The 24,375-nt window shown below is 35.2% G+C and overlaps 2 protein-coding genes and 1 long non-coding RNA gene across 4 annotated transcripts in view; 2 read left to right on the forward strand and 1 right to left on the reverse strand.

Moving 5' to 3' along the window:
• LOC130085362 (uncharacterized) overlaps positions 1–3,638 on the forward strand; it is a 28,946-nt gene extending 25,308 nt beyond the window's left edge. Inside the window, exon 3 of the long non-coding RNA XR_008807137.1 lies at positions 3,545–3,638. This is a non-coding gene — a long non-coding RNA (uncharacterized LOC130085362). The remainder of the gene's footprint in view (positions 1–3,544) is intronic.
• Positions 3,265–4,286, reverse strand: cunh15orf40 (chromosome unknown C15orf40 homolog). The gene is made up of 4 exons (XM_056251094.1): positions 4,040–4,286; positions 3,726–3,843; positions 3,515–3,642; positions 3,265–3,427 (listed from the first exon to the last, which is right to left on the reverse strand). The coding sequence occupies exons 1-4, from the start codon at positions 4,178–4,180 to the stop codon at positions 3,335–3,337; spliced, it is 480 nt and encodes a 159-aa protein (XP_056107069.1). The 5' UTR covers positions 4,181–4,286; the 3' UTR covers positions 3,265–3,334.
• A 1,605-nt stretch (positions 4,287–5,891) lies between these two features.
• Positions 5,892–24,282, forward strand: LOC130085364 (glutaminase liver isoform, mitochondrial-like). 2 transcript variants are annotated; one of them, XM_056251096.1, is made up of 25 exons: positions 5,894–6,264; positions 6,703–6,803; positions 9,567–9,634; positions 11,347–11,440; positions 12,621–12,750; positions 12,838–12,904; positions 12,981–13,093; positions 13,195–13,324; positions 13,474–13,541; positions 14,543–14,706; positions 14,831–14,889; positions 14,958–15,002; positions 15,088–15,146; positions 15,221–15,287; positions 15,376–15,426; positions 15,498–15,674; positions 20,937–21,005; positions 21,118–21,190; positions 21,288–21,431; positions 21,520–21,653; positions 21,878–22,036; positions 22,259–22,362; positions 22,454–22,569; positions 22,777–22,851; positions 23,602–24,282. In XM_056251096.1, exons 1-25 carry the CDS (start codon positions 6,218–6,220, stop codon positions 23,808–23,810), a joined length of 2,523 nt encoding a protein of 840 aa, XP_056107071.1. In that variant the 5' UTR covers positions 5,894–6,217; the 3' UTR covers positions 23,811–24,282. The 2 variants fall into 2 exon arrangements, with proteins under 2 accessions (XP_056107072.1, XP_056107071.1); XM_056251097.1 differs by lacking the exons at positions 20,937–21,005; positions 21,118–21,190; positions 21,288–21,431; ... (4 more) ...; positions 22,777–22,851; positions 23,602–24,282 and adding exons at positions 16,512–16,643; positions 16,927–17,019; positions 17,138–17,199; positions 17,335–17,475; positions 17,570–18,075 and having other exon boundaries at positions 5,892–6,264.
• Positions 24,283–24,375: the final 93 nt, after the last annotated feature.

The raw sequence follows: 24,375 nt of genomic DNA on the forward strand, positions 1-24,375 counted from the left end.
TTGATTTATATGTAAATCTACAATGTAGCTGTAAGTAAAATTTAGTTTGGCTAAGGTATTTATTTTTGAATGTATTTTTGCACTTCCAGCGGAGGGCCGTATTTGAAGTCAAGGATGAGATCTTGCATATGAATTCTTCATTTCAGTGACTCAGAGAGATTTACATGAAAAGCCACATTTAATAGCTGAGGGCAGCAGTTGAATGAAGTAATCCTGCAATTAACATATGTCACACAATGACTTTAATAAATACTCATCCCATTAAACAGTGTTTGAACCATGACATATTGTGTGGCTCTATGGCTTTCAGAAAAGCAGCTTCGTGAAATATGACTTTAGTAGACGAAGGGCCAGTGTGTCCTCCCTCCCACTCTTCTTCATTTAGCTCTGAAAGAGACTTTTCTCCTCAATTACTACTAGGATTTCACCATCCACAGGGCATAAATCATTCACACAGTCTCGTAATAACAACATATGTCTTCATGACTGTGGTAATGACAGCATACATTGGTTTAATCAAGCCTAGTTGTACAAGTAAGAAAAAATCATTGAGTCACTTGTAGTAAATCTAAAGATCGAAAACGAAACAACCTGTGGAGTTCTCATGATTTTAAGGTTACATAAATCAAAATGCAATCTAAGATACATGTGGGACCCAAAAGTCTGAGATGACCAGACAATATGTTTCTATTTGCATTTTTAAATGTAATAAAACTTTTTTATGAAAAATAAAGTCTTTTTTATAGAAATAAAGTGAAATATAAAGTCTATATTTATTTTTTCAAATATAGTAAAGTACATATTAATTATATTTTCAATGTTTTACAGGTTCACATGGGATTTTAAGTGTGTACATCCCTAAAACATTAAGAATATAAAACATAAATCTTACCATCATTTAATTGTAACACTAACAGTGGTGAATTATAGCCAGTGTTGATGCATCACTAAGTAATTAGTAACATTTCTCTTGAAAATTACTCTTCATTTTTCTGTAATTTAATTAGTTACTTCTGGTGTAATTGCATTAAATACTGTGTAGACTAGAAAAATTAGAATGGAAAATAGAAATAGAAAAACAATAGTGGATTCAACATCAAAATTGAATGTCTAATGATAAAATGTATGTTTTTAATGTAACCCTCCTCCTTTAAATACTCTGGTCACATAAAAAATATTTTTTACAATTTTATACTATTTATTTGAAAGAATTAAAATTGCAGTTTCATGTCTATACTTGTATTGGTAAACTGCTCAAAGTTGATATGGGATTTAGAAAGTAATTAGTAAAAGTAATGTAATACTTTTTAGAAAGAGTAATTAGTACAGTAATCTAATTACAATGTTGAAGATGTTATTTATTAATGACTTTTTTAGAGTAACTTACCCATCACTGATTTTAGCTGATAAACAGAATTTATTATTTCAGCTCTCAGTAACCCTTTCTAGTTATTCACAAAACAAACAAACATTTTAATGCAAGACCTACTTCTATGTGTTATTTTATTGTATAACAAGTGTAAGGATATTTCTGACAACTAATTTTTAATTGAACAAGTCATAACATTTATAGATGAAAATTCATTTGTTTACATTTCATAAGGCCTAATATGCAATATCGGTTTATTACAGACCGAGCTCTGGGAAACAGGCAAGTAACCAGAGATTTCCATTTATGGAGAGGTTATATTGCAAGAATAATGAATGTAGGAGGATGCAGAGCTACGGCTGCGTGATTAAATGTAAACATGTTTCAGTCCTCCTGGCTCCTCTAATAGAGGGATGCCTCAAATGTCACTTAGTAAAAGAAAAATAGAGTGTTTGCATCTTCACTTTGTAATCAAAACCATGTCTAATTTCTAATTTTACATCACAAATCTTTGCTTGCTTTTCATGCATGCGTGAAGCTCACAGATGATGTGAGATGCAGAAAGAGTTTGAATTGCACTGATATGTTTGTGTGTGACGCTTTTGTATGATATATGCTGTTGAAAATGACTAGGAACACATTCTTGATCTCCAAAATGATACCACATAGGATTTAAATTCATAAATTAAGACTCTAAGCAGCTTTAATATTCATTGAAGGGCTCTTAGCGAATGTCTGATAACTATACTCATTAGGTTTCTTCTTAATGAACACATTTGTCACTGGTGGAGGGCTTCAGGCGCAGCTGTGGTCTTTAAAAAAAGGCAGGAGCTGGATAATTGTCCTGAACTTTAATGCCATTAAAGAAATATCCACTGCAATGTGCAAAACCTCCATGAATTTCTTATGGATTTTAAATATTAAATGGAAAAATATACTTTGTGACATAAAAGACATAAAATATGTTGTTAAAAATAAAATGTATCCTTTTTGTTTGTGCAAGGGTGATGTTGCAGGGCAAGTAGCTAAAACTTGAACTAGTAAAAATAATTCGGTAACACTTTACAATAAGGTTCATTAGTTTACATTAGTTAATGCATTAACTAGCATGAACTAACAATGATCAATGCATTTGTTATTGTATTAGTTAATCTTTGTTAACGTTAGTTAATAAAAATAAAGCTGTTCATTGTTTGTTCATGTTAGTTCACACTTCACAGTGTATTAACTAATGTTAACAAATACAACCTTTGATTTTAATAATGTATTGTTGAAATTAATATGAACTAAGATTAATAAATGCTGTAGAAGTATTGTTCATTATTAGTTAATGCTAACTAAGATAGTTAACTAATGTTAACTAATGAACCTTATTGTAAAGTGTTACCAAAAATGATTATTTCTGAGTCTTTTTGTTATGTATATACTATTATAAAAATAAGATCATCATTTCCCTATCCTTACAAACATGTTTTAACTGCATTCAACATTCCCAGCAATAGCATCCTTATTACACACAAAATAATTAAAAATGGTAAATACACAAAAATAACATTTAATTTTATTGAACAAAAACCTAGGCTAAATATAATATTGCACGGTGACATGTAGAAAATGTGACTGTTTTTTTCTTCTTCTTGGAATAAGGATATGCCGGAATATGTGGTTTAAAGGGATAGCTTACCTAAAAATTAATTCTGTCATCATTTAAAGAAGATATTTAGAAGAATATGGGTATTCAAACAGTTGATGAGCCATTGACTTCCATAGTGTTTTTTCCATAATATGGAAGTTAATGAGGCCCATCAACTGTTTGGTTATTGACATTCTTCAGAATATCTTTTGTGTTCAGCAGAAGAAAGAAATTCATACAGTTTTGGGACAACATGAGGGTGAGTAAATGATGACAGAATTTTCATTTTTGGGTGAACTATCCCTTTAAAGCAAACAATCCATTTCAGTATGTCAGCCACTAGCCTCTGTCCTCAGTTTCTTCAGGATTTCCTCCTGGCTGACAGCTGCAGTCACCTTGATAACCTTTTCTCTGGATTTGGAGCCCTATGATGCAGTTAAAAACCATATTAATAATTAATAATGTCTCATTCTGCATATTGGGAAGAACACATTTAAATACACTATGCTGACCTTATCTAATGATACTTGACTCTTCTTCAGCTCCAGGACTTTGGATAAATATCGCACCAGTTCCGCGTTGGCCTCTCCGTCTGTCGGAGGAGCAGCAATGGCGACACCCACCGCCTCCTCGGACACATCTGCCACAAAAACAACGGCTGTGGTGCATGGACTCCTCATAGATAAGAGCTATTTCTTTATTCATATATTTACGATACTCTACCTGTGATTGCGTTTTGTTTGGCCCCGGGTTTAGCATGTATTGCTATTGTAATTGTCCCGTCTTTAACTTTAGTTACGGGGCCTGGAGGTGTCTCTGGTGGTTTGGGGTTGCTTTTGCTCTAAATGGGAATACCGTTTTAACTTGTTACAAGATCAATCTCTTTAATTGGCAGTCAGTCAATCATTGTACTACGTAAAGACAAAATTAAAGTCAACACTTGACTCATATTAAGGCCAAGAGCCATTTGTAATCAAATTTTGGCTTGTAATCACTACAAAATACATTCATATTCATGTAGTTGTAATGAGCCCTACCGTCTTGTCCTTTTTAGGCATCGTGTTGTATTGCGAGTAAAGTGTGAGTTTCCGCGTCAAACGCGTCCGACTGCACGATGCTGAGGGGTGTACGAGTGGGGGAAAAGATATTCGAACAAAACCGAGAATTTGGGAATGCATGAGCTAAAAGACATAATCTTGAGTGAGAGACTGACCAGCATGAGTTTCTTGTGATGATAGCAGTTTGCAGGTCGCGCGCATGTCAACAAACCATGCATATACGTTTAGAGCGTCAAATATGCGCGCTAAATGCGCAGAACAGTGTGCAGTTTTTTTTTTTGCTGCGGTGTTTGAGCAGATATTTCATCTGCTGGCATAAATTACATACATAATATAGTAGTATAAAATACTAGTAGTAGTTTTTTGTTGTGTTAGATGTAGTAGTAGTAGTAGTAGTAATAATAATAAAAATAAATAAAATAAAATATATTTACATAAGTATAATAATATTATTAAATTATTATTAAATAAATAACTGATATTAGTTGTAGTGATTTTAGTATTTGTATCGGTAATAATAATAGACGTATCATTAAATAAAGAACTATTAGTAGTGCTGATTTTATTAGCATTATTACAGTTTTTCTCGATTGCTTAAACACTATAACCAGGCTTTTGAACTAAAATTTCAAAACCATAATGCCATTTATCAAAAAGCACACCCATTTCACTAAACTATGAACACTATTCCCCTGTTTTGACACATTAGTCAGATTTGTTGAACTGTCACAGCAAAACTCTACACACAAATCCCTTCATTTCTCATTGCCTACACCACGTGGTCATTTAGAAAGCACTAGCATTCAATATTGTTCACTCAAGTCAGCTCAGCTTCAGCTCAGTTAGTACACAATTACCCAGGTGAAAACACTAAGAGTCAAAATTGTACACACATCAGTCAAATCCTTCAATAGATAGATAAAAGGTTATACAATCTTTTATAAAAGATACAAATCAGTTTACTGAGTTTTGGAACAATGGATCCACAGAGAAATTAAGCAATAGGTCGAGGAGGTAGAGGATGAGGAGGAGGAGGAAGATGAAGAGGAGGAGGAGGAAGAGCAGGAGGAGGAGGGAGAGGAAGAGGAGGAGGAGGAAGAGCAGGAGGAGGAGGGAGAGGAGGAGGAAGAGCAGGAGGAGGAGGGAGAGGAGGAGGAGGAGGAGGAGGGAGAGGGAGATGAAGAAGAGGAGGAGGAGGAGGAGGAGGAGGGAGAGGAAGAGGAGGAGGAAGGGCAAGGGCAAGGGCAAGGGCAAGGGCAAGGGCAAGAAGACAAGCAGTCTCGGATTAAATTCAAGCCACTTTAGTTGGCCATGTCCTTGTCCATGGTATGACTATGAGGGAGGCTGGGCAACGAGTACAGCCAAATTTGAGTCGCTTCACCGTCGCCTCCATCATCACAGGGAGGTGGGGTGGCGGGACCACCACAAGCAACATGACTTCCCAGTTTTGGAAATGTTGTTTTGAATTTATTGCACTAGTGTGTAAGACTATGTTGTAGTGTGTGTATTTTTGAGGGCTTGTGTGTCCTGTCTGAGGGCAGAGTTTGGTTTTTCAGCAAGAGTGAATGGTTTTGAGTGTAGAGCTTCATTTTGACCTGAAAATAGGATGTTTGGGGAATTGGGTGAGACGTTATGGATTTGTGTTTACTGTTTTGAGAATACGAGGCATAGTTTCAAGAAATGTGTTTAAGCAATCGAGAAAAACTGTAATGTAATATAATAATATAAAAGTTAAATTCTTATAATATATTAAATATATTATAATGCATATTATTAAATGATGGTTAGTAGTAGTGCTGATTTTAATAATAATACAAATAATGATGATTATTATTATTGTTGTTAATAATAATAATAATAATTCTGTAGTTGTTGTTTAGTAGTATTTTTGTTTCTTGTCTATTTTGTTCTCCTATTATTTACAAAGTATTCCTTTCCAGAGATCCCTCCTCCAAGATGCAGTTTAGTTCCTCCTATTTTCATCCAGCTAAAAACTGTCTGTTCACACTGAGACCGGCTCAAACACTTTGTCTGACTGTATGCACAGCTGTCAAAGAGACTCATCTTTGTCTGCAGGTGCTAGACAAACACACCATTTGGATTTCTTAAAACTCTAGTTGATTTTGCCTTTACCAAAGCACAAAGAGAAGTATCAACATGGAGAACAGCTTAAGCCACGAAGCAGAGGAAAATCCCTATCTGTGGTAAGAACTGTTACTGTTTTTAAATACAGAAATTATGTTTTAGATGCGTAAAGTTTGAGTCTTTTCTATTCAGTTTAGCCCTGAGTGCTTTAACTAATTCAAGTCAAATAAAGTACAAAATATATTCTCTCATCAAGCACTCAGGCACAGCCTTGACATTGAGCTGACAATTGATAACTGTGTCAGATGTTTCTCTTCGTGACTAGACTTGTCTTTACACAGACACGCTTGCTTTGATCCCAAGGTCTTCCGTGTATATTCACAAAATCCTGTGTGGGAATTAGATATTAATGTAGTTTACTTATGTTTACTATGCCCAAAGGCAAGCTGTCAAGAAAACACTTGCACTTCTAACTTTTTTTTAAATCCATACTCAAAATGAGACGTATGCTTTTTATAGAAACCCATGTGAGCACATAGTACAAAAAGTTTTTCAAGTTTTCAGAGAACACCGTCTCTCAGACGTAAATGGAGAAAGCGATACGGAGGCCTGGATGGCAACAAACTGCTGGAGCCAAATAAGGAGGACGAGACAAGAGGTACAAGAACGAATTACTGTAACGTGTCATTTAGATGCTGTGAACTTGGTGATTTCCACTGACAGTGACCTGGGGTGTGGGCGTCACTTTAGCTCTGGGAAAGTGTTTATATTTATTTTTATCATGGATCATGGGTCACTGCCAAATCCCAAGTATTACCACTCTGCGACACTGATCTCACATTAGCAGGAAAACTCCAAGATCAGTGTAAGAGAGCTTCTGAAACTAGGCCAAATGAATGGGACGGTTCTGCAGATGTTTTCATTTAACAAGGCTTGTGGTCAACATCTGGGCCATAAAAATGTGCAACGGCAGTGGGTGTGTTCTGGGGAAAAGTGATGTGGCAGACTCTGCCCAGCCCAAAAAACAAAAAAAAAGTCGCTGTTTGGATTTAAATGGGCAAATACTTAAAGGAGAACTCCGGCGCAAAATGAACCTTTGGTCTAATAAAACATTGGTACCTAGTCAACCGTTCTCTGAGATTTGTTTTCATGATAATCGAATGTAAAGAGTTTTATCTCTAAAACCTGTTTAGCGTATAACGCTAGTAATGGGGGCATATAATAAGTAAAAAGAAATCGCTAGTTTATACCACTAACAAGGCTCAAAATAGCCCCACATTAACACAGTAACATAATGAGGGTCTCTACATGCAAAACGAAGCATTGAGAACTTTGTAAGTGTACAGACCGTTTAATAAGAAGATAAAGATAAAGACTTATACAGACAGGAGCCATCTTTGGAAAACAGTCTCGACTAATCAAACCACGAACGACGTGCTAAGTGAGCTGAACTGTATGAAGTTCAGTGAACTTCTGAACTGTATGAATGGCGTTCGTGGTTTGATTAGTCGAGACTGTTTTCCAAAGATGGCTCCTGTCTGTATACACGAAGTGGACTGTCTTTATCTTTATCTTCTTATTAAACGGTCTGTACACTTACAAAGTTCTCAATGCTTCGTTTTGCATGTAGAGACCCTCATTATGTTACTGTGTTCGTGTGGGGCTATTTTGAGCTTTGTTAGTGGTATAAACTAGAGATTTCTTTTTACTTATTATTATATGCCCCCATTACTAGCGTTATACGCTAAACAGTTTTTAGAGATAAAACTCTTTACATTCGATTATCATGAAAACAAATCTCAGAGAACGGTTGACTAGGTACCAATGTTTTATTAGACCAAAGGTTCATTTTGCGCCGGAGTTCTCCTTTAAGAGTCAATGCTTGGATCATTATTGCAGTGATTATTATGTTTCTAACATGTTATATGTTTGGCAACAGTTCTTCTAACTATGGAGTGTGTAGCTTTTCATTTCTTAAACATGTAAGAAGCCATATTCCAGGATGACAATGTCAAGATTCATCAGACTCAAATTGTAATAGAATGGGAGGTTCACAGATGAATTGGCACCTCTGAGTCCAGACTTTAATTCATTGAAAGTCTTTGGGATGTGCTGGAGGAGACTTTACAGAGTGCTTGACTGTAAATACAAGATCTTGCCCAAAAATGGATGCACCCCTTGATGGAAATAAATTTTGTGATGTTATTTCCATCAAGAGGTGCATCAATTTGGTCAAGCAGCTTTTTTCTTATTTTTTTTTAATCACTCAACTTTCCTCGGGAAAGCTAATGACTCATAATGAATGAATTGATTTTATAAGTGCACCGAAACTTAGCTTGTTGTTTACTTAAATCACACAAGCAATTAATACAGCCCGTTTTACAAACAGTTGAGTTTTTATATTAATTTCTACAGCATTTTCACAATAAAAAAATGTTCCTTCATAGCAAAGGCTTGTGGCAAGGAGTAAAACTCCTTAGACTATTATGGAGCACATTGACATTGTTTGGTAAACCATATTTAAGTTATGTGGGTTTCCTTTAAAAGAAACACACACTTTCTAGTTTCACCCTAAGGGGTGGAAGCACTGTCTCATAACTTCGTCTGGCATGTACCACCCTAGCTGGGCACCAAATCAACTTCCTGAGGTGAGGATGGCTGTACGAGCCCTCAAAAATGCTGTTGTTGCAAATATCTTTTACATTAAAATTGCTGTGGCCATCCTGTACATTTGTATGTTTATTAAAGCCATATAGTTCACTCAGAAACAAAAAAATGTAAATCACTGTTTTGACTGCATGTCTTTCTTCTGCGGAACACAGAAAAAGATATTTTGAACAATGTTTTAAGTGTTTTTGTCTGTACAATGAAAGTGAATGGGGTCCAAAACAACACTGTATCCCATTGACTTTTATTTTATCGATACAAATATCTTTTTTATGTGTCTTGCACAAGAACGAAAGTCATACAGGTTTGGAACAACATAAAGGAATTTTGTTTTTGTTTTTCATTTTTGGGCGAACTATCCCTTTACGATTTATTGTTCTTTTGGATGGAAGATTGAGAGTAAAAATAGACAAATTAAATCTGTTCCCTATATCCACAGCACCATGATTTCATATGTTTTAGCTTTCAAAGAGAGTTATTGTGTGGGATTTGCTGAGGGTTTGGACTGAGAGGACAACACAACACAAACAATGTCTTAAACTCGCAAGAAACATGGTGTCCTAGATTCTAAAATAGCCTCATATACATTCTTTGCTGAGGCAATGCTTAGTGGTTTTCAACTTGGAAAATCCTTTTTAAATCTCGCACTCACAAATAAGCACTAATCTTAATCTTTAAACCTCTCTCAAGATTCAGCAAAGGAGGATTTTTTTCTTATCCTGGGTTCTTATTCTTTTACCCCCCACTCATTCAGAAAATGGAGAGATGACAGATGCCCTCACAAACAGGAACGCAGACCCTGTGAAGTTTACTGCGTCTAAGGTACGTGCTGAGACCTGTATTGCTCTCATAACCACACCCACACACACAACTATAAAACAAACCTGGAGGTGGAAACTATGACCAGCATTATTACAAAGATTTAGGCCAGGGACATTTCAATACACCTGTGCTAATGTGCTGTTTTACTGCTTTCTAAAACGAGACTCATTCAGCTGACGTTTGCAAAAGAGATGTTCTGATTTAAAGAAATATTCCAGGTTCAAAGTTAAGCTCAAATGGTTGATTATTAAAAAAAAATATTTTGACTTTTATTTTTTTATTGAGGTACTTACAATGGAAGTGAATGGGGCCATTTTGGGGGGTTTTAAAAGCAGAAATGTGCAGCCCATAATATTATAAAAGCACTTTGATTAATTCTTATGATTAAACTTGCGCTCTTTAAAGATATTTAAATAGGGTTTAACTTAACTGCTAGCTGAATGTAATTTTTTAGACACTTAATTGCAATTAATTTTTTTTTTATTATAGTTTAAATTAATATTAAATGTAATTAGCCGGACTTTTAGCGGAAATTAGCTGGATTAGGTGCTTTTAACCCACTTAAGGACATAAGTACATCTTTATATGTAATTTCATAATTACTCATTTGAAATATGTTTTAGTGTTGAATGTACTGACATTCAACAGTACAGGTAAACTAATATATCTTAATGTCATTTCTATTGAAATGTGTATGTCATGTATTTAAATATATTTGTAATACACATTTGTAATGATGTATTAGAACATTTAAAAATGTTTAACACTAAAAAACAGTACAGTTAAAATTATAATCAAGTATTTTACATGTGCTAGTATGTTAGTCAGCACATCAAAATAAGTGTACTTTAAAGCGCAACAAAAGGTTATTCAATGATTTAAAATGTACTTTAAAGTAAAGCTTTTAATTTGACATTTTTACAAAGTGCAGTTTTTTAGAAGTGTAAAGTGCCTCTCTTTAAGTTGTATACTTAAATTGCCTACACTACAAGTGCACTTTCAATACAATTAAGTGCACCTCTTTTTCACAAGGGTATTGGTTAATGGTTACATCATGTGGCTGTAATATTGAAACGGTGAGCATTTTAATATTTACAAACTGGCCCCATTCACTTCCATTGTAAGTGCCCCACTGTAATCCATATTTCTGCTTCTTTTTTTTTTCAAGTTAAGGATGAAATAATTTTTTTTTTGTGGTATTTAAGATTATTAAATGTGTTGGAATGAGCTTAACTTGTATTGAACCCAGAATATTCCCTTAATTCCAGTGTGCTTGACATTAAAGACAAATGTTCAGTGCTGCTTAGTGTAGCATGTCTGTACAAAGGCAGAAAGTTAGCATGTACCTCACCTGTAATAAAATCCCTGCCCTGTAGACGTTGTTACAGCTTGAGGCTAAAATTTGTTAGCTAGCATGCTGACATGAGAGAGTAATATCTGTCTCAATATGTTTCCTCGCAAACCTAAACACCTGCAATTAGTTAGACTTCAAAGACACGTCTGGCACCAGCATTATGTTGCATGTATTTCATCAGGCTTCAAAAAGTGTAAAACGCTTAGATAAGCTAAGTCATCATTACATCTAGGCCCATAAACTCAAATGCAGACTGTTTGCCTGATGCTAATATAAAATGGTCTATATATAGTACATTTTTCCGATGCAGCCAAGCTCTCAATTCATGTTTTTTTTGTTTGTTTTTTTGTGTTACTAGGAAACAAAATCCGCCGGGAACATTCCACATTCTGTGCCAAGAAATACCTTTCCATCCCAGAGGCCAGTCAATTACGTCTCTCCAGGCTCTACAGGTGAAAAAGCTAAATAAAACATTATGTGCTCTTATCTCCAATGGCACACATGTCTGCCTCCTGTTAATTCGCTTTTGCTTTTATGTGCCTTTGTACACTTGCTTCCTTTTGTTGTAATTATTACAGCTCTCATGTAGCAGCAGTGTATTAATATTTCTCAAACATTCTGGTTAGTGTTTGTTCTACACTTCTAACCTTAGTACTAAATATCTGCAATTAATTGGCCATGCACTGCTTGACGTATGGACTCCATTCAAACATTGTTTTGTAGATAACTTCAGTGTCGTTTTTATTATTATTATTTTTAATTTTTTTTAAAACAATGGTGCCATTGTTATATTTGCATGCTGAATTGTGATTGGTCTTCATTTAAACATCTATTTGCATTATAAATTGTGATTGATTTCTTCTGCCATACATATTTAATTGCTGCCTTACCACTGCACAGTAGCTGGCTTACACACATTTAGTCTTAATCATGCAAATATCCTAATGTCTTCTTAAATGACATATGACATCATATTACCAAAGCATAATTGGTTATATAAATGTTATATAAATATAAAAATGTATTATATTATGTAATAATATATAATATAATTTAAGCCATATTTTTTTCTTTACGTAATTTTTGATGTACACTACCAATCAAAAGGGGAGGTTTTAATACTTTTAGAATGAATACATCAAGGAACAGTGAAGACATTTACAATGTCATATAAGGTTATTTTGACCATCTATTCCTCAAATAATCCTGAAAGAAAAATGTATCCTGGTTTTAAACCAAAAAAAATATCAAGCAGCACAACTGTTTTCAACATTGATAATAATAAGAAATGTTTTTTGAGCATGAAATCAGCATATTAGAATGATTTCTGAAGGATCATGTGACACTGAAGACTGGAGTAATCATGATTAAATCCGCTTTCCATCACTGGAATAAATTGACATTTTAAATTATATTCTAACGGAGAATGGTAATTTAAGATTATAATAATATTTCACAATATTACTGTATATATGATCAAATAAATGCAGCCTTGGTGAACATAAGAGACTTCTTTAAAAAAACAAAAAAAACACACACACACTTTTGAACATTACTGTACAGATAGTTGCCTAGCAAGTACTGTCTGGATTCATTTTTCCGCTCTAATAAAATTCCCATTCTTTTCCCTAGGCATGCCATTTTTTATAAGCAACGGAGGCACAAAACGGACAGTACCACAGCAGGACAAACTTCAAGCTAGCCAAGCATGGCAACACTTGGGCCGACCAGAGACCCCTCAAGGTCATTTTAAGAAAAAAGTGTGAGTCTCAAAGCATTCGCTCAACATGCTACTAGCCATACAATATGTATATTGACTGACTATACACAACACATTGTTTTCCAAAAGGGCTGCTGATGTGCTCTTTGATAGTTTCGCCTCTGGGGGAAGAGTCAACTGCAATCAGTTTTTTGAGGTACTTGAGAAGCAACATTAATATTGGGTATTATATTCAAAAGTGCAGGATGTCGTATCTGTCTGTACATTGACAGGCCCTGTGGAGCTCAGGAATCATCCGAACAGACCCGCGGATTAAAGACTGCTACAGCCTGATGCGGAAACTACAGGAAGCAGATGGAACTGTTGACAGGAACACTTTTCACAGGCCAGACAGAACAGACCAATAGTCAAATCATGTCAAAGAACATTCTAAACACCCCTAATCTTTTGTGCTGCTAATATGCCTTATTTCTGAACATCTTGCAGGTGCGTGACAGGCTTTGTGTCTTTCATCCTGAAGGCATTGCAGGGAAGATTTGTCATTCCAGATTTCTCTACCTTTGCAGAGGAAACACAAAAGCTGTTTATTAAATGCAAACAACTGTCCCCTGTTAAGGTGCGTCAAATCCGTTTCCGCTGTTGTTGTTCTTTTTATATAACAGTCTGGTGTGCAACGAAGACTTAAAGTGCACAGGTTATTTTCTAATTGATTTTTTGCATGAAAAATATCACAACGTGACTCATATCCTGTGTATTTATGAACAGGAGAAAGAAGACGTAAGAGAGAGCAGCACAAAATGGGGCATTTCAGTTTGTACTGTGGATGGGCAGAGGTATCACACAGAAGTCCAATTCAAATGATTTGAATATATATATATTGTCAGGAGCTGTGTAGGCTGAAGTAAGCGCACAATCATGAAGGATAACAAAAGGAGTCTTTAATAGTAAATTCCACACATAGGAGAATCACAGGGAAGAAGCTCAAGAAATAACCACGCTTAACATAAACGCAACCACATTAACATTGACGATAGCGGACAAAGAAATTAAGGAAACACAGGGCTTAAATAGAAGGGAGAGTAATCAACTGAACAGAAACAGGTGCGTTACGTAGAACTAATTAAAAAACCAAGGAAACCAACTAGGGAACAGGCAAACCAGAACAGGGAAAACAGATCCAAAACACAATGAAACTAAACCAATACATGTTACACACATATATACTCCCCCCAAAATATCGCAGTTTTATATTAATTTTAAGCAGCACAACTGTTTTCAACATTGATAATAATAAGAAATGTTTCTTGAGCACCAAAATCAGCATACCGGTATTAGAATGATTTCTGAAGAGTCATGTGACACTGAAGACTGGAGTAATGATGCTGAAAATTTAGCTTTGCATCACAGGAATAAATTACATTTTAAAATCTAAGAAAATAGAAAAAAAACCTGTTTATTTTTTATCAAATAAACACATCTTTGGTCAGCATAAAATACGTATTAACAACCTTAAAAAACTTCTGAACAATATTGAATATATACAGTATATATATATTATATATATAATCATTATAATAATATAATTAGTATTTTAACAAACATTTTCATTTTTCGTAAACGTCATTATCTTGGTTGAATTTATCTTGACCAAAGCTACAAGTAAGAATTGAAAGTTCAGCTATAGTTAATTATATTATTTTGTTATATAAATATATATTATATAAACAAATATATACCATTTCAATACATCTTTTTTTTAATACTCAAATTTAAAGTTATGACTTCAGTTTGCCTGTTGAAGTTTAAATGAGATGCTGTTGTTTTTGGACTCTAGACTTTCCTTAGGAGACTGGGCTGAACCTTGCATTCTGGGAGAGATATCCTGGCCTCTCGTATACAGCCTGGCGGTGGACCAGCAAGGATCCGACTACGTGCACAGATTTGTTGGAATGGAGGAATATTCCAAATATGAGTCTCCATTTACCCTGACCAAGCAAGGTAAGTTCCCTCAGTTCATTCCACATATTCCATTACCTTGATTTATGTCCAGTTCTGGATTCGAGAACAGTTTGATGTTCAGTTCAAAGATTTTTAGGCTTCATTACAGTAAACTTGTTTACAGGTGTTCCTCATAGTCCGCTGGTTGAGACAGGAGCCATTATCTGCACTTCTTTATTACAGGTAATAACGTAGCTTGTTTATAAAAGTACAAAAACGTATTTGTATTGACTGTTTTTGTCCTAAAACAGCTGGCAACCAGGCAAGTCACTGATGAAGAAGAAAAGTACGAGTCTGTAAGCTTAACTTTTACATCAGCCAGCTACATTTAATAAAAAAAAAGGCATAAAGCAATCTTTCAAGCAAACCATTCTCACGCAGGTTTTGAATATCATCAGAAGACTGTGCAACAAAGAGCATGCAAACCTAAACTGCACCAGGTATTTCTATGAGAAATTGATTTTTTCTGTTTATTTGTTGGTGTTAATTTCAACTGTCAGCTTTGCCATTGCAGTTATCAAACCTTGCGAAAAGACATCATCCGTCTCCACGCTCTTTCATTTTACTTGCAAGAGAAGAAAGTAAGTCCTGGATAATTCCTCACACGATCAATCTTGTTTCTACATGGCAAAACTCATCTGTGTTTAATAACTAAACCATGCATTCCAGTGCTTTCCGGAAGGTGTGGGGATCAATTCTACACTGGATTTACTGTTACAGGTATTCAGATTGACATATATTCTTGAAAAGGAAGACTAGATGATTACATTTTAATTTTGCATATATCTTAGTGTTTATCGACAGAAGTCACCTGCGAGTCCGGCGCGGCATTGGCCGCAACCCTAGCTAATGGAGGACTGTGCCCTCTGTCAGGTGACCAAGTGATGTCCCCCCACGCTGTCCGCAGTGCACTTTCCATGATGCAGGTGGCTGGAATGAATGATTATTCCAGAACATTTCATTTCAGGGTGAGTTTGTGACGGGTATATAATGAGTCATATTTGTGTGATATATTGCAGGCTTAGCATCAGCTCAGTTTCATTTCCACCGAAATACAGTTCAAATGTACTCCCACATCTCTAAAAGATGCTTACACTTTCATCTAATTAAACTAATTAAAACGGCCCGAACCCTGGAACATAATTAGCAATAATGGTAACAATGGTCAGTAATGAACATCAGTGGAGGTGTCCATGAATTAAACAATGTCTGTAAGAATTATGTATTCCCCTACTGCCCTCTAATGGAGACAGTCCAAATTGCTTTATATTGTCACTTTAAAGGGTTAGTTCTCACAAAAATGAAAATTATTTCACAATATATTCACCCTCAAGCCATCCTAGGTGTATATGACTTTCATCTTTAAGCCAAACACAAGAGTTACAGAGTTATATTAAATAATATCTGGGCTCTTCCAAGCTTTATGATGGCAGTGAATGGTACCATTTTTCTGAAGCCCAAAAAAGCGCATCCATCCATCATAAAAGTAATCCATACGGCTCCAGGGGGTTAATAAAGGCCTTCTGAAGCGATGCATTTTTGTACAAAAAATATTTATATTATATATATCATATTTATAACTTTTTTTTACAAATATTTATAAAATATCCATATTTATAATAGTTTTATAACTATAACTCTGATCATGTTTGGCTGAAAGAAGAAAGTCATATACACCTAGGATGGCTTGAGGGTGAGTAAATTATGGGATCATTTGCATATTTCACAATGGTAAACTGCTGAGGATTTTAAGCAAAATTTAGGTTGGATAATATATTTGCATTCAATATCATCATGCAATACAGACGTCTGTGCCCGCCAAGTCCAGTCAGTCTGGTGTCGTGCTGATCGTGGTTCCTGGAGTTCTGGGACTCATGTGCTGGTCACCTGGCCTGGACTGCAATGGAAATTCCTGGAGGGGTGTCCATTTCTGCGAGGTAAAGTACTGGATCAATATACAACATTTTTATGTAGTAAGCTTGTTTAGTGAGATTTTACCTGAAAAGGTTTTAGAATGTTTATCTGTTAATGCAAAACATCTTGTTTAATATTTCCTCCTGTAAATGTATGGCCAATCAGATTCTCTTTTGTATAATAATGCCTCTCACCCTAATACCACAGCCTCTGTCTAGCCCTCTGACAAACTAAGCCTATTGTCCATTGAAAAAGAGGGTCTGGTCTTGAGAAAATGGCGACTATTTATTGTCTGTTTTGTCAAAGGAGCTGGTTTCAACCTTCCAGCTGCACAGTTTTGACATCAGGACTCCCTTCAGACAGGTGCTGTGTTACAGACAGTGGAAGGTGGAGTCAGAGGTCTGGTTAATGAGTTTTATTTTTAGCTTACAGAATTGTATTTAAATCATTTATGTAAATTCTTGACACTGTTGGGGGATATGGAGGTGAATAAATATATTGCTTTCTTGAAATACAGGGATACCAAATCATGAATGTACTATTAGCTGCTTACAGAGGGGACATGGTGTCTCTGCGAAGGTAGGATCACCAAGATATGATATGGAGTAGCAGGGGGAACACACACACACGTCAATATAGCTAAAAATGTATATTTGAATAAAGTTTGTTAATGGTGAACTATACTGAAACCAAGAGTTGATTCTTCTTTCATAGGTACCTTCTGTCAGGAGCAGATGTGAACGCTGTAGATTATGATGGCCGGTCAGCGCTGCATGTCGCAGCTTCTGAGGGCCGTCTGGAAGTCATCAAGTTCCTGGTGGAGAACGCAGGTGCAAACTGCACACTCAAGGACAGGTAACTTTGTGAAAGTCGTGTAGGATATGACTATTATCACACGTCACAGCATTTACCAGCCAACAGGACTAATCTATGCTGCCGGTGTTCACAGGTGGGGTAACAACGCATTACAGGAGGCCATGCGATGCAATCAAGACCCTGCCATCCAGTGTCTGAAGAAATACACCGATTACGAAGAGAGTTTATGATTAATATATTTGGAATGAAGAGGAGGTTATAAAGAGCAGCAAAGGCTTGGATGGAAAAGTCTGTATTTTGCTGGCAACAGTCCCAGATAAACTCTCACTGCTTATTAGGAATTATTGAAAGGGACTGAAACCTTTTTCATAAATGCTGCAGCAGCATGTGTTTATTGATTCAATATTCATTTCAAACATTATGAATACATCTGCACAAATTCCAGTGTCATCTTATTTTTGCTGTAACTGTTAAACAATTGAACACAGTTGAACTGTGTTAAGGGTATTTTCCTAAATGTCAGGTTGGGGCAAGCTATCACTTATTTTATCAATGTTGAAAATAGTTGTGCTTTTGTTTGTTTCCGTTTGTTTGGTCAATTTAATGCATCCTTGCTGAATAAAAGCATGCATTTATTTATTTTCCCTTTTCTTTTTCTTTTGCTTACCCTAAACTTTTAAATGGTATGCATCACAGTTTTCACAGAAATATTAAGCAGAAAAAAAAAACTGTTTTCAACATTGATAATAATATGAAATCAACATTTTAGAATGATTTCTAAAGGACCATGTGACACTGAAGACTGCTGTTTAAAATATCATTTTTGCCACCATGGGAATAAATGACATCTTGAAATATATATACCGGTGTATATATATATATTTACAATATTATTTTATTACTGTATTTTTGATCAAATAAATGCAGCCTTGGAGAGCATAAGAGACTAAACAATATTTTTGAATAGTGTATAAATCTATACAATTTAATAATTATTTTGGTAACACTTTACAATAAGGTTTCATTAGTTAACATTAACTAATAATTAACTACTTTAACAAAGATTAATAAATGCTGTTAATGTCAACATTTGCTTATACATTATTAAAATCAAAAGTTGTATTTGTTAACATTACTTAATGCACTGTGAACTAACATGGACAAACAATGAAGAGTTGTATTTTTATTAACTAACGTTAACAAAGATTAACAAATACAGAAACAAATGTATTGCTCATGGTTATTTCATATAAACTAATGTTAACAAATGAAACCTTATTATGAAGTGTTACCATTATTTTCAACCAAAACTGACTTTGAACAAAAGCCATCTTGAGAAAAATGTACTGGAGTAAAAAGTGTGAAAACTCTTCCCTATAGTCTAGTTATTTATGGAAACTTTTAGAATATAAGTCTTTATGTAGGCTAATACTGCCCTACATCTTCAAAACAGTCGTCTGTATCACCTTCTAGTGAAATTCTTGCAGTAGACATGCCAGTAACCGATGAGTGACCTCTAGGACTGTCATAGTTGCAGGATCTCAGTACAGCCCCACCAATGAAATCTGGGCAATGTCCCAAGGTGCAAAATCACAGTACAGGCTACATTGCGACGGACGGAAGAGGGTGGAGAACAATGTGGACTCACGGATAGTAGCCTAGACTGAACCATCCCGACACGTTTGTTCATGTGAAACAATTGAGGACGAACGCCGATAAGAATGTCAGTGGCAGGATTGAAGAAACAGTTTCACAAAGCAAGTCAGGTAAAGCTTTTGTGCGACGATGCAAACAAGGTTTATTTCAGTGATCTAATCATTAAAAAAAAGTGATACAGCCTTGACGACTTTGTTAACGGCGCTTTAAATCGCGGTTTTAAAGAGTTTGAGTACTTGTGTGACATTCTGAGTTTGTTGACTGCGTGAATAGTATAGTAGCCTAATAGCAATGCCCGAATCGCGAACCAATTGTTCTTTTGAGTCGGCTCTATTTAATGAATCAGTCGAACTGCTTCACAAGCGAGTCTGACTGAATCCGATCCGGTGGTTCTTGAGTGAACAACTCGATTCATTGGACTGGAGCGTACGAAAATATTTTATGTTTACTTTTATGACACATAAAAACAGAGCTGCATTTTATTAAAACGTGCAAAAAGTTTTAGAGAAGTTAATAATGCAAAATGCAAGCCTAAATAACTTTTTCTCCTGAACTGAATCATGGCAGCAACGACCTGACCTGAGATATATTTTAAAGTATAATGAACAACACCCTTAAAATGATATCGTAATTATAAAACATATGTCATTAACGATGTGTTGTCCCTTGAACCATGCGATGACGTAATTACCGTTTTTGAACCGATTCTTTGAAAAGATGCGTTCGAAGGAACCGATTCTCGAACATTAATAGGACTTTTCCTCACTTCATTGCAATCTTTCTCTGTTCATCACATCTAGGCTGTAGTAGCTAACTGTGCGTGCGTGACCTCACGGCCCAGTTAATGATGAATTGTCTTAGTGTTCACAACCACCAAGCATGACGGAAACATACAATATTAAAATATAAAGGGCATTAAATGTAAATGTTTAAATTCAGTAGTTCCACGCTAGAACTGTGCTTCTCCCACCTTATTTAATCAAACATGTCCTTCTCACCTTGTGTTATTGAATTATTGTTAATGCAGAGGTTTGAGGACTGAGTGTGCTAATATGAAAACTTGTGAGAAACAAGCCATGGGTGTTGTCTGGTATCTTGGATCCAAAGTCCACTAACTATCTGCTATTGTTTTTGTTCATATTGAGTTCATTGTGGATAATAAAATATACTGGAATTTATAATAAAGCCTGATCATTCACCCCTGGAGTTTTTGTTTGCAGTATTAGGGACGGTTTCTAGGTAGTCTACTCAAGCCACCAAAGTATGTTTTCCAAGGTCACATTCTTTCGATTCGTTCATGATAATCTGAATTCTCTTATTATTTTGGATTCATTGGCCAAATGACTGACCTTCATAAACAGTTTTGCTTATGAACCGCAGGAAACAGATGCTCAGTCATCACAATGTGTTAAAAACGGCAAAGCTTGCGGATTTCCTGGTTTTGTTTTGAAATGTTGTAGACATTGGATTGTGTTGTTATTAGATCAGCCACTCTTTATCATATCATAGTGTAAAGATTGCTATTAAACTATAAAGGTAATAAACCAACTCTATCTGTAGTGTCTTTTAATTTCATCTTATATGTTATAAAGACTATTATGTGCTGAAATAGTCTCTAATCATGATATTAAGGACATTGCAGAAAAACTAGTGACTATATAAACACATAATAGTCTTCATAACATAGAAGTTATGAAAAGCTATTATGTGTCAAAATAGTGAAATGTTCATCTGATGAATTGAGTCCGATCACATATCTTAACTCACCGCATAAACCTTTTTTGTTAAGCCCACTCAACAAATAAGTAATATTATTTTTTTCCCCTCTTTGGTTATCCTTACAGTTGCTAAAGGAAAAGATCAATGGAGTTGAAGGAACAAAACTGGATGAGGAATTCCTCAACATGGAAAGGGTATAATATGAATCCCAGCAAAATAAAGAAAATAGTTTATTTAAAATATTCAAAAATGTATGCATAAAAACGCTTTTTTTCTTTGTCTATTTTATTGATTGCTTTATTGTAGAAAACTGATATTACCCACAAAATGATTCTTGACCTTGTTCCAAAAACTATAGGATATCTTCAGCCAAACCCAGGTATTTAATATTAAAGGACGGTTATTATTTTGAAGGTTTATTCAGTGTTTTCTTTTATTATATGTCTGTCGCTGATTCTTCTTTTTTGTTCTTCAAGCATACAGAGCAAAGCTCAGCATGCTCAACACGGTGTCCAGAATGCGTGGGCAGGTGAAGGCTGTGGGCTATCCACAGACAGAGGGCATTCTGGGAGATTGCATGTTGCACTATGGCAGTGAGCTTGGAGCTGAGTCTGGTTTTGGTATGTTTGCACAATAACAAAGCACAATGATGTTGTTTACTGCTTTAAAATGTCAAAATATCAGTTTTGAGTTTGGCTACAATTGTAGGTTATGCTCTGTTTGAAATGGGAGAGGCGTTGAAACAAGTAGCGCAGGCAAGAGACAGTATGGATGCGCGAGTGAAACGAACCTTCATTGATCCTCTGCAGTCCCTGCAGCACAGAGAGCTGAAGGAAATTGAGGTCAGTCCTGAATATAAATATAATTTTGTTGATAAATTTGTATGCTTCAATTTACTAATGTTCAGATTATCTGTCCTTTTGCAGATGCATTTAATCCCCATCATGAAAGCATTAGTGTAATGTTGTGATTGTGTGACTTTAAATGTATTCGAAGTGAAAATAGTATGCATTTTCGTTGTGAATGAAGACATAACCATAGCTTTCCTTCTTTTTCTGGTTGTCAGTATCATCTGAGAAAACTTGAAGGCCGCCGTCTAGATTTGGATTACAAAAAGAGACGTAAAGGAAAGATTTCAGACTCTGAAATGAAGATAGCACTCGAGAAGTTTGAAGAATCCAAAGAACTGGCTGAGAGAAGCATGTTTAATCTCCTAGAGAGAGATGTAAGTTAGTATATGTATAAATACAGCCATGACCAAAAGTATTTACAGTGACGTCAATTTTGTGTGTGCAAAGTTTGTTGCAAAAAGCTCATCCTGTTTGTTTTCTTTATTTTACAAAAGCACAACGTTTTGTAGTTATTGTGACATTACACAAGTAAAAGTAGACCCTTTACAGTTTAGAATGATGTATTATTAAATGGATCGTTTGACATTTTGTTTTAGGTCCAACGGATGCAACACCTCTCAGGTCTTTTAGGAGCAGTAATAGACTACCACCGCCAGTCATCCCAGATTCTAGAAAATCTCAGGAGCAATTTGCAGAGCAGGTTAGAATCATGATTAGTCCATAGACGTCAGAGTCCCTGTACTAACCTTGGTTTCATTTAATATGCCCTCTTATTTGTCCCCTGTATATAGGATAACAGATGCAAGCAATCAGCCCAAAAGGGAATTTGCATCTAAATCAGTTAGGAGCACAGTGTGCTACACGGATATTTATGGACTTTCCGCCTGCTCATCAGGACAGTCATCAGGTGTGGTAATAGGTTATTTGATTGTGTTAAACATGAACTGTTGAAATACTGTATTATGTACCACAGATACTGAGATCACTGAAGCTTTGAGTACAAAATGCAAGTCATTTTAAATGTGATACACAAACTCTCACTCTTTTTTTTATAGGTAGTTTGAGGTACACCAGCAAGTTTTGCTACTAATGTCTTTCAATTTTACTTTAACAGATGCCCCGGTTGTGGTTCACCCTCCCGAGAAAGTCAACATAAACCCTCAAACAACAGACATGCCAACCAGCAACAGTGAGCAAGATCATTTTGCCTCCAAAAAAATGTCTCAAAATGTCTCAAAAGTTTGAAGTCAGTAAGATTTTTTTAAAGAAATGAATACTTTTATTCAGCAGGGATGCATTAAATTGATCAACCGTGACAGTTAAGACATTTATTGTGTGACAAAAGATTTCTATTTTAAATAAATGCTGTTCTTTTGAACTTTCTTTTCATCAAAGAATCCTGAAAACGGGTTTCAACATTGATAATAATAAGAAATGTTTCTTGAGCAGCAAATCAGCATATTGGAATGATTTCTGAAGGATCATGTGACACTGAAGACTGGAGTAATGATCCTGAATATTCAGCTTAACAGCTTAAAATATGTTCAAATAGAAATCAGTCATTTAAATTGTAATAATATTTCACAGTATTGCTGTTTTTACTGTATTTAAAAAAAACCAAACATTTAAAAACCTTTTGTATATTTTTATTTTATAAATAACTAAGAGTTAATCCTATTTTTTATTCAGTTTACATAATGCTTCTTTATTTAACATTTTTTAGAGGTTTAAATATTGATTTGCAATGTGCTCTTAGACTTTAATTTGCTATATATTAATATAATATAATAGTATAGTAACATATAATAGTATATTAATATAATAGTAACATAAATAAAGAAGGAAACTTGCATAATAGTTTTCAATTTTTGCTTTAAAGTGACCTTAACCTTGAGACAGAAGCTGTATAAATAAAGCTTATTTTCTTGATGTGTGCTAGATGATAGCGCTCCCCCCTTGGATCAGCCTTGCTGTCGGGCACTTTACAGTTTCCAGACAGAAAACCAGGGAGAGCTCGGCTTTAAGGAGGGTGACATCATCATTCTGACCAACCAGATTGACGAGAACTGGTATGAGGGTATGATCAGAGGGGTGTCTGGCTTATTTCCCATGAACTACGTCAAAGTCCTTGTACCTCTGCCACAATGACGGTGGGAAAGCACTGCATCTGGACAACATGAACTTTTCAAGCTTTTGGAGATTCAGAAACTTTGATTATTTGATAAAGAATAATGTGTCAAGCACTTCTGAGCCCTGTATATTTATCTGTATGATCACTATGCAAAGTCATCTACCCTGCCTTGTATTCCTTATTTGATGATTTTTTTATGAATCTCAAGATGTTAAATAAATATGCTGCTATATTAAAGTCTTAAATATCCTTTATATTATAGCCTATGTGCACTATGAATGTTGATGTATGTGATCCTTCTCAAGAGCGAATATTTCTATCTTTATTTGTCCTAAATAAAGATAGACATAAATCCCAATGTGCACTGAACTGCATTACAATCTGCTAGCTTAAATATCCAGTGTTCTCACTATGAAATGAATATAAATCAAATAGTAAAATAACCTATGTTTACTTGCTATTTAAGAGTCCTAAAAATATTTAAACGCATATTCCTTCTCAGACGTGTTTATTAAAGCAAACTTTGCCACAGAAACGCAATGACATCTAGTTGCTCTCCCCACACTGGCGTTGGTGTAATTC

This window comes from Rhinichthys klamathensis, unplaced genomic scaffold (genome assembly GCF_029890125.1).
Source record: "Rhinichthys klamathensis goyatoka isolate OS25496 unplaced genomic scaffold, OSU_Roscu_1.1 h1tg000076l_1, whole genome shotgun sequence".
In the NCBI taxonomy this organism is placed as follows: domain Eukaryota; kingdom Metazoa; phylum Chordata; class Actinopteri; order Cypriniformes; family Leuciscidae; genus Rhinichthys; species Rhinichthys klamathensis.

Coding starts and splice junctions, on each gene's coding strand:
- cunh15orf40 (XM_056251094.1), bottom strand. CDS start 4,180: ATGCATTCCCAAATTCTCGGTTTTGTTCGAATATCTTTTCCCCCACTC. Junction 3,643..3,725: donor CAAACAAAACGCAATCACAG/GTAGAGTATCGT, acceptor TTTTTGTGGCAG/ATGTGTCCGAGGAGGCGGTG. Junction 3,428..3,514: donor GTCAAGTATCATTAGATAAG/GTCAGCATAGTG, acceptor ACTGCATCATAG/GGCTCCAAATCCAGAGAAAA.
- LOC130085364 (XM_056251096.1), top strand. CDS start 6,218: ATGGAGAACAGCTTAAGCCACGAAGCAGAGGAAAATCCCTATCTGTG. Junction 15,675..20,936: donor CCAGAACATTTCATTTCAGG/GTGAGTTTGTGA, acceptor TTATCCTTACAG/TTGCTAAAGGAAAAGATCAA. Junction 21,006..21,117: donor AATTCCTCAACATGGAAAGG/GTATAATATGAA, acceptor GCTTTATTGTAG/AAAACTGATATTACCCACAA.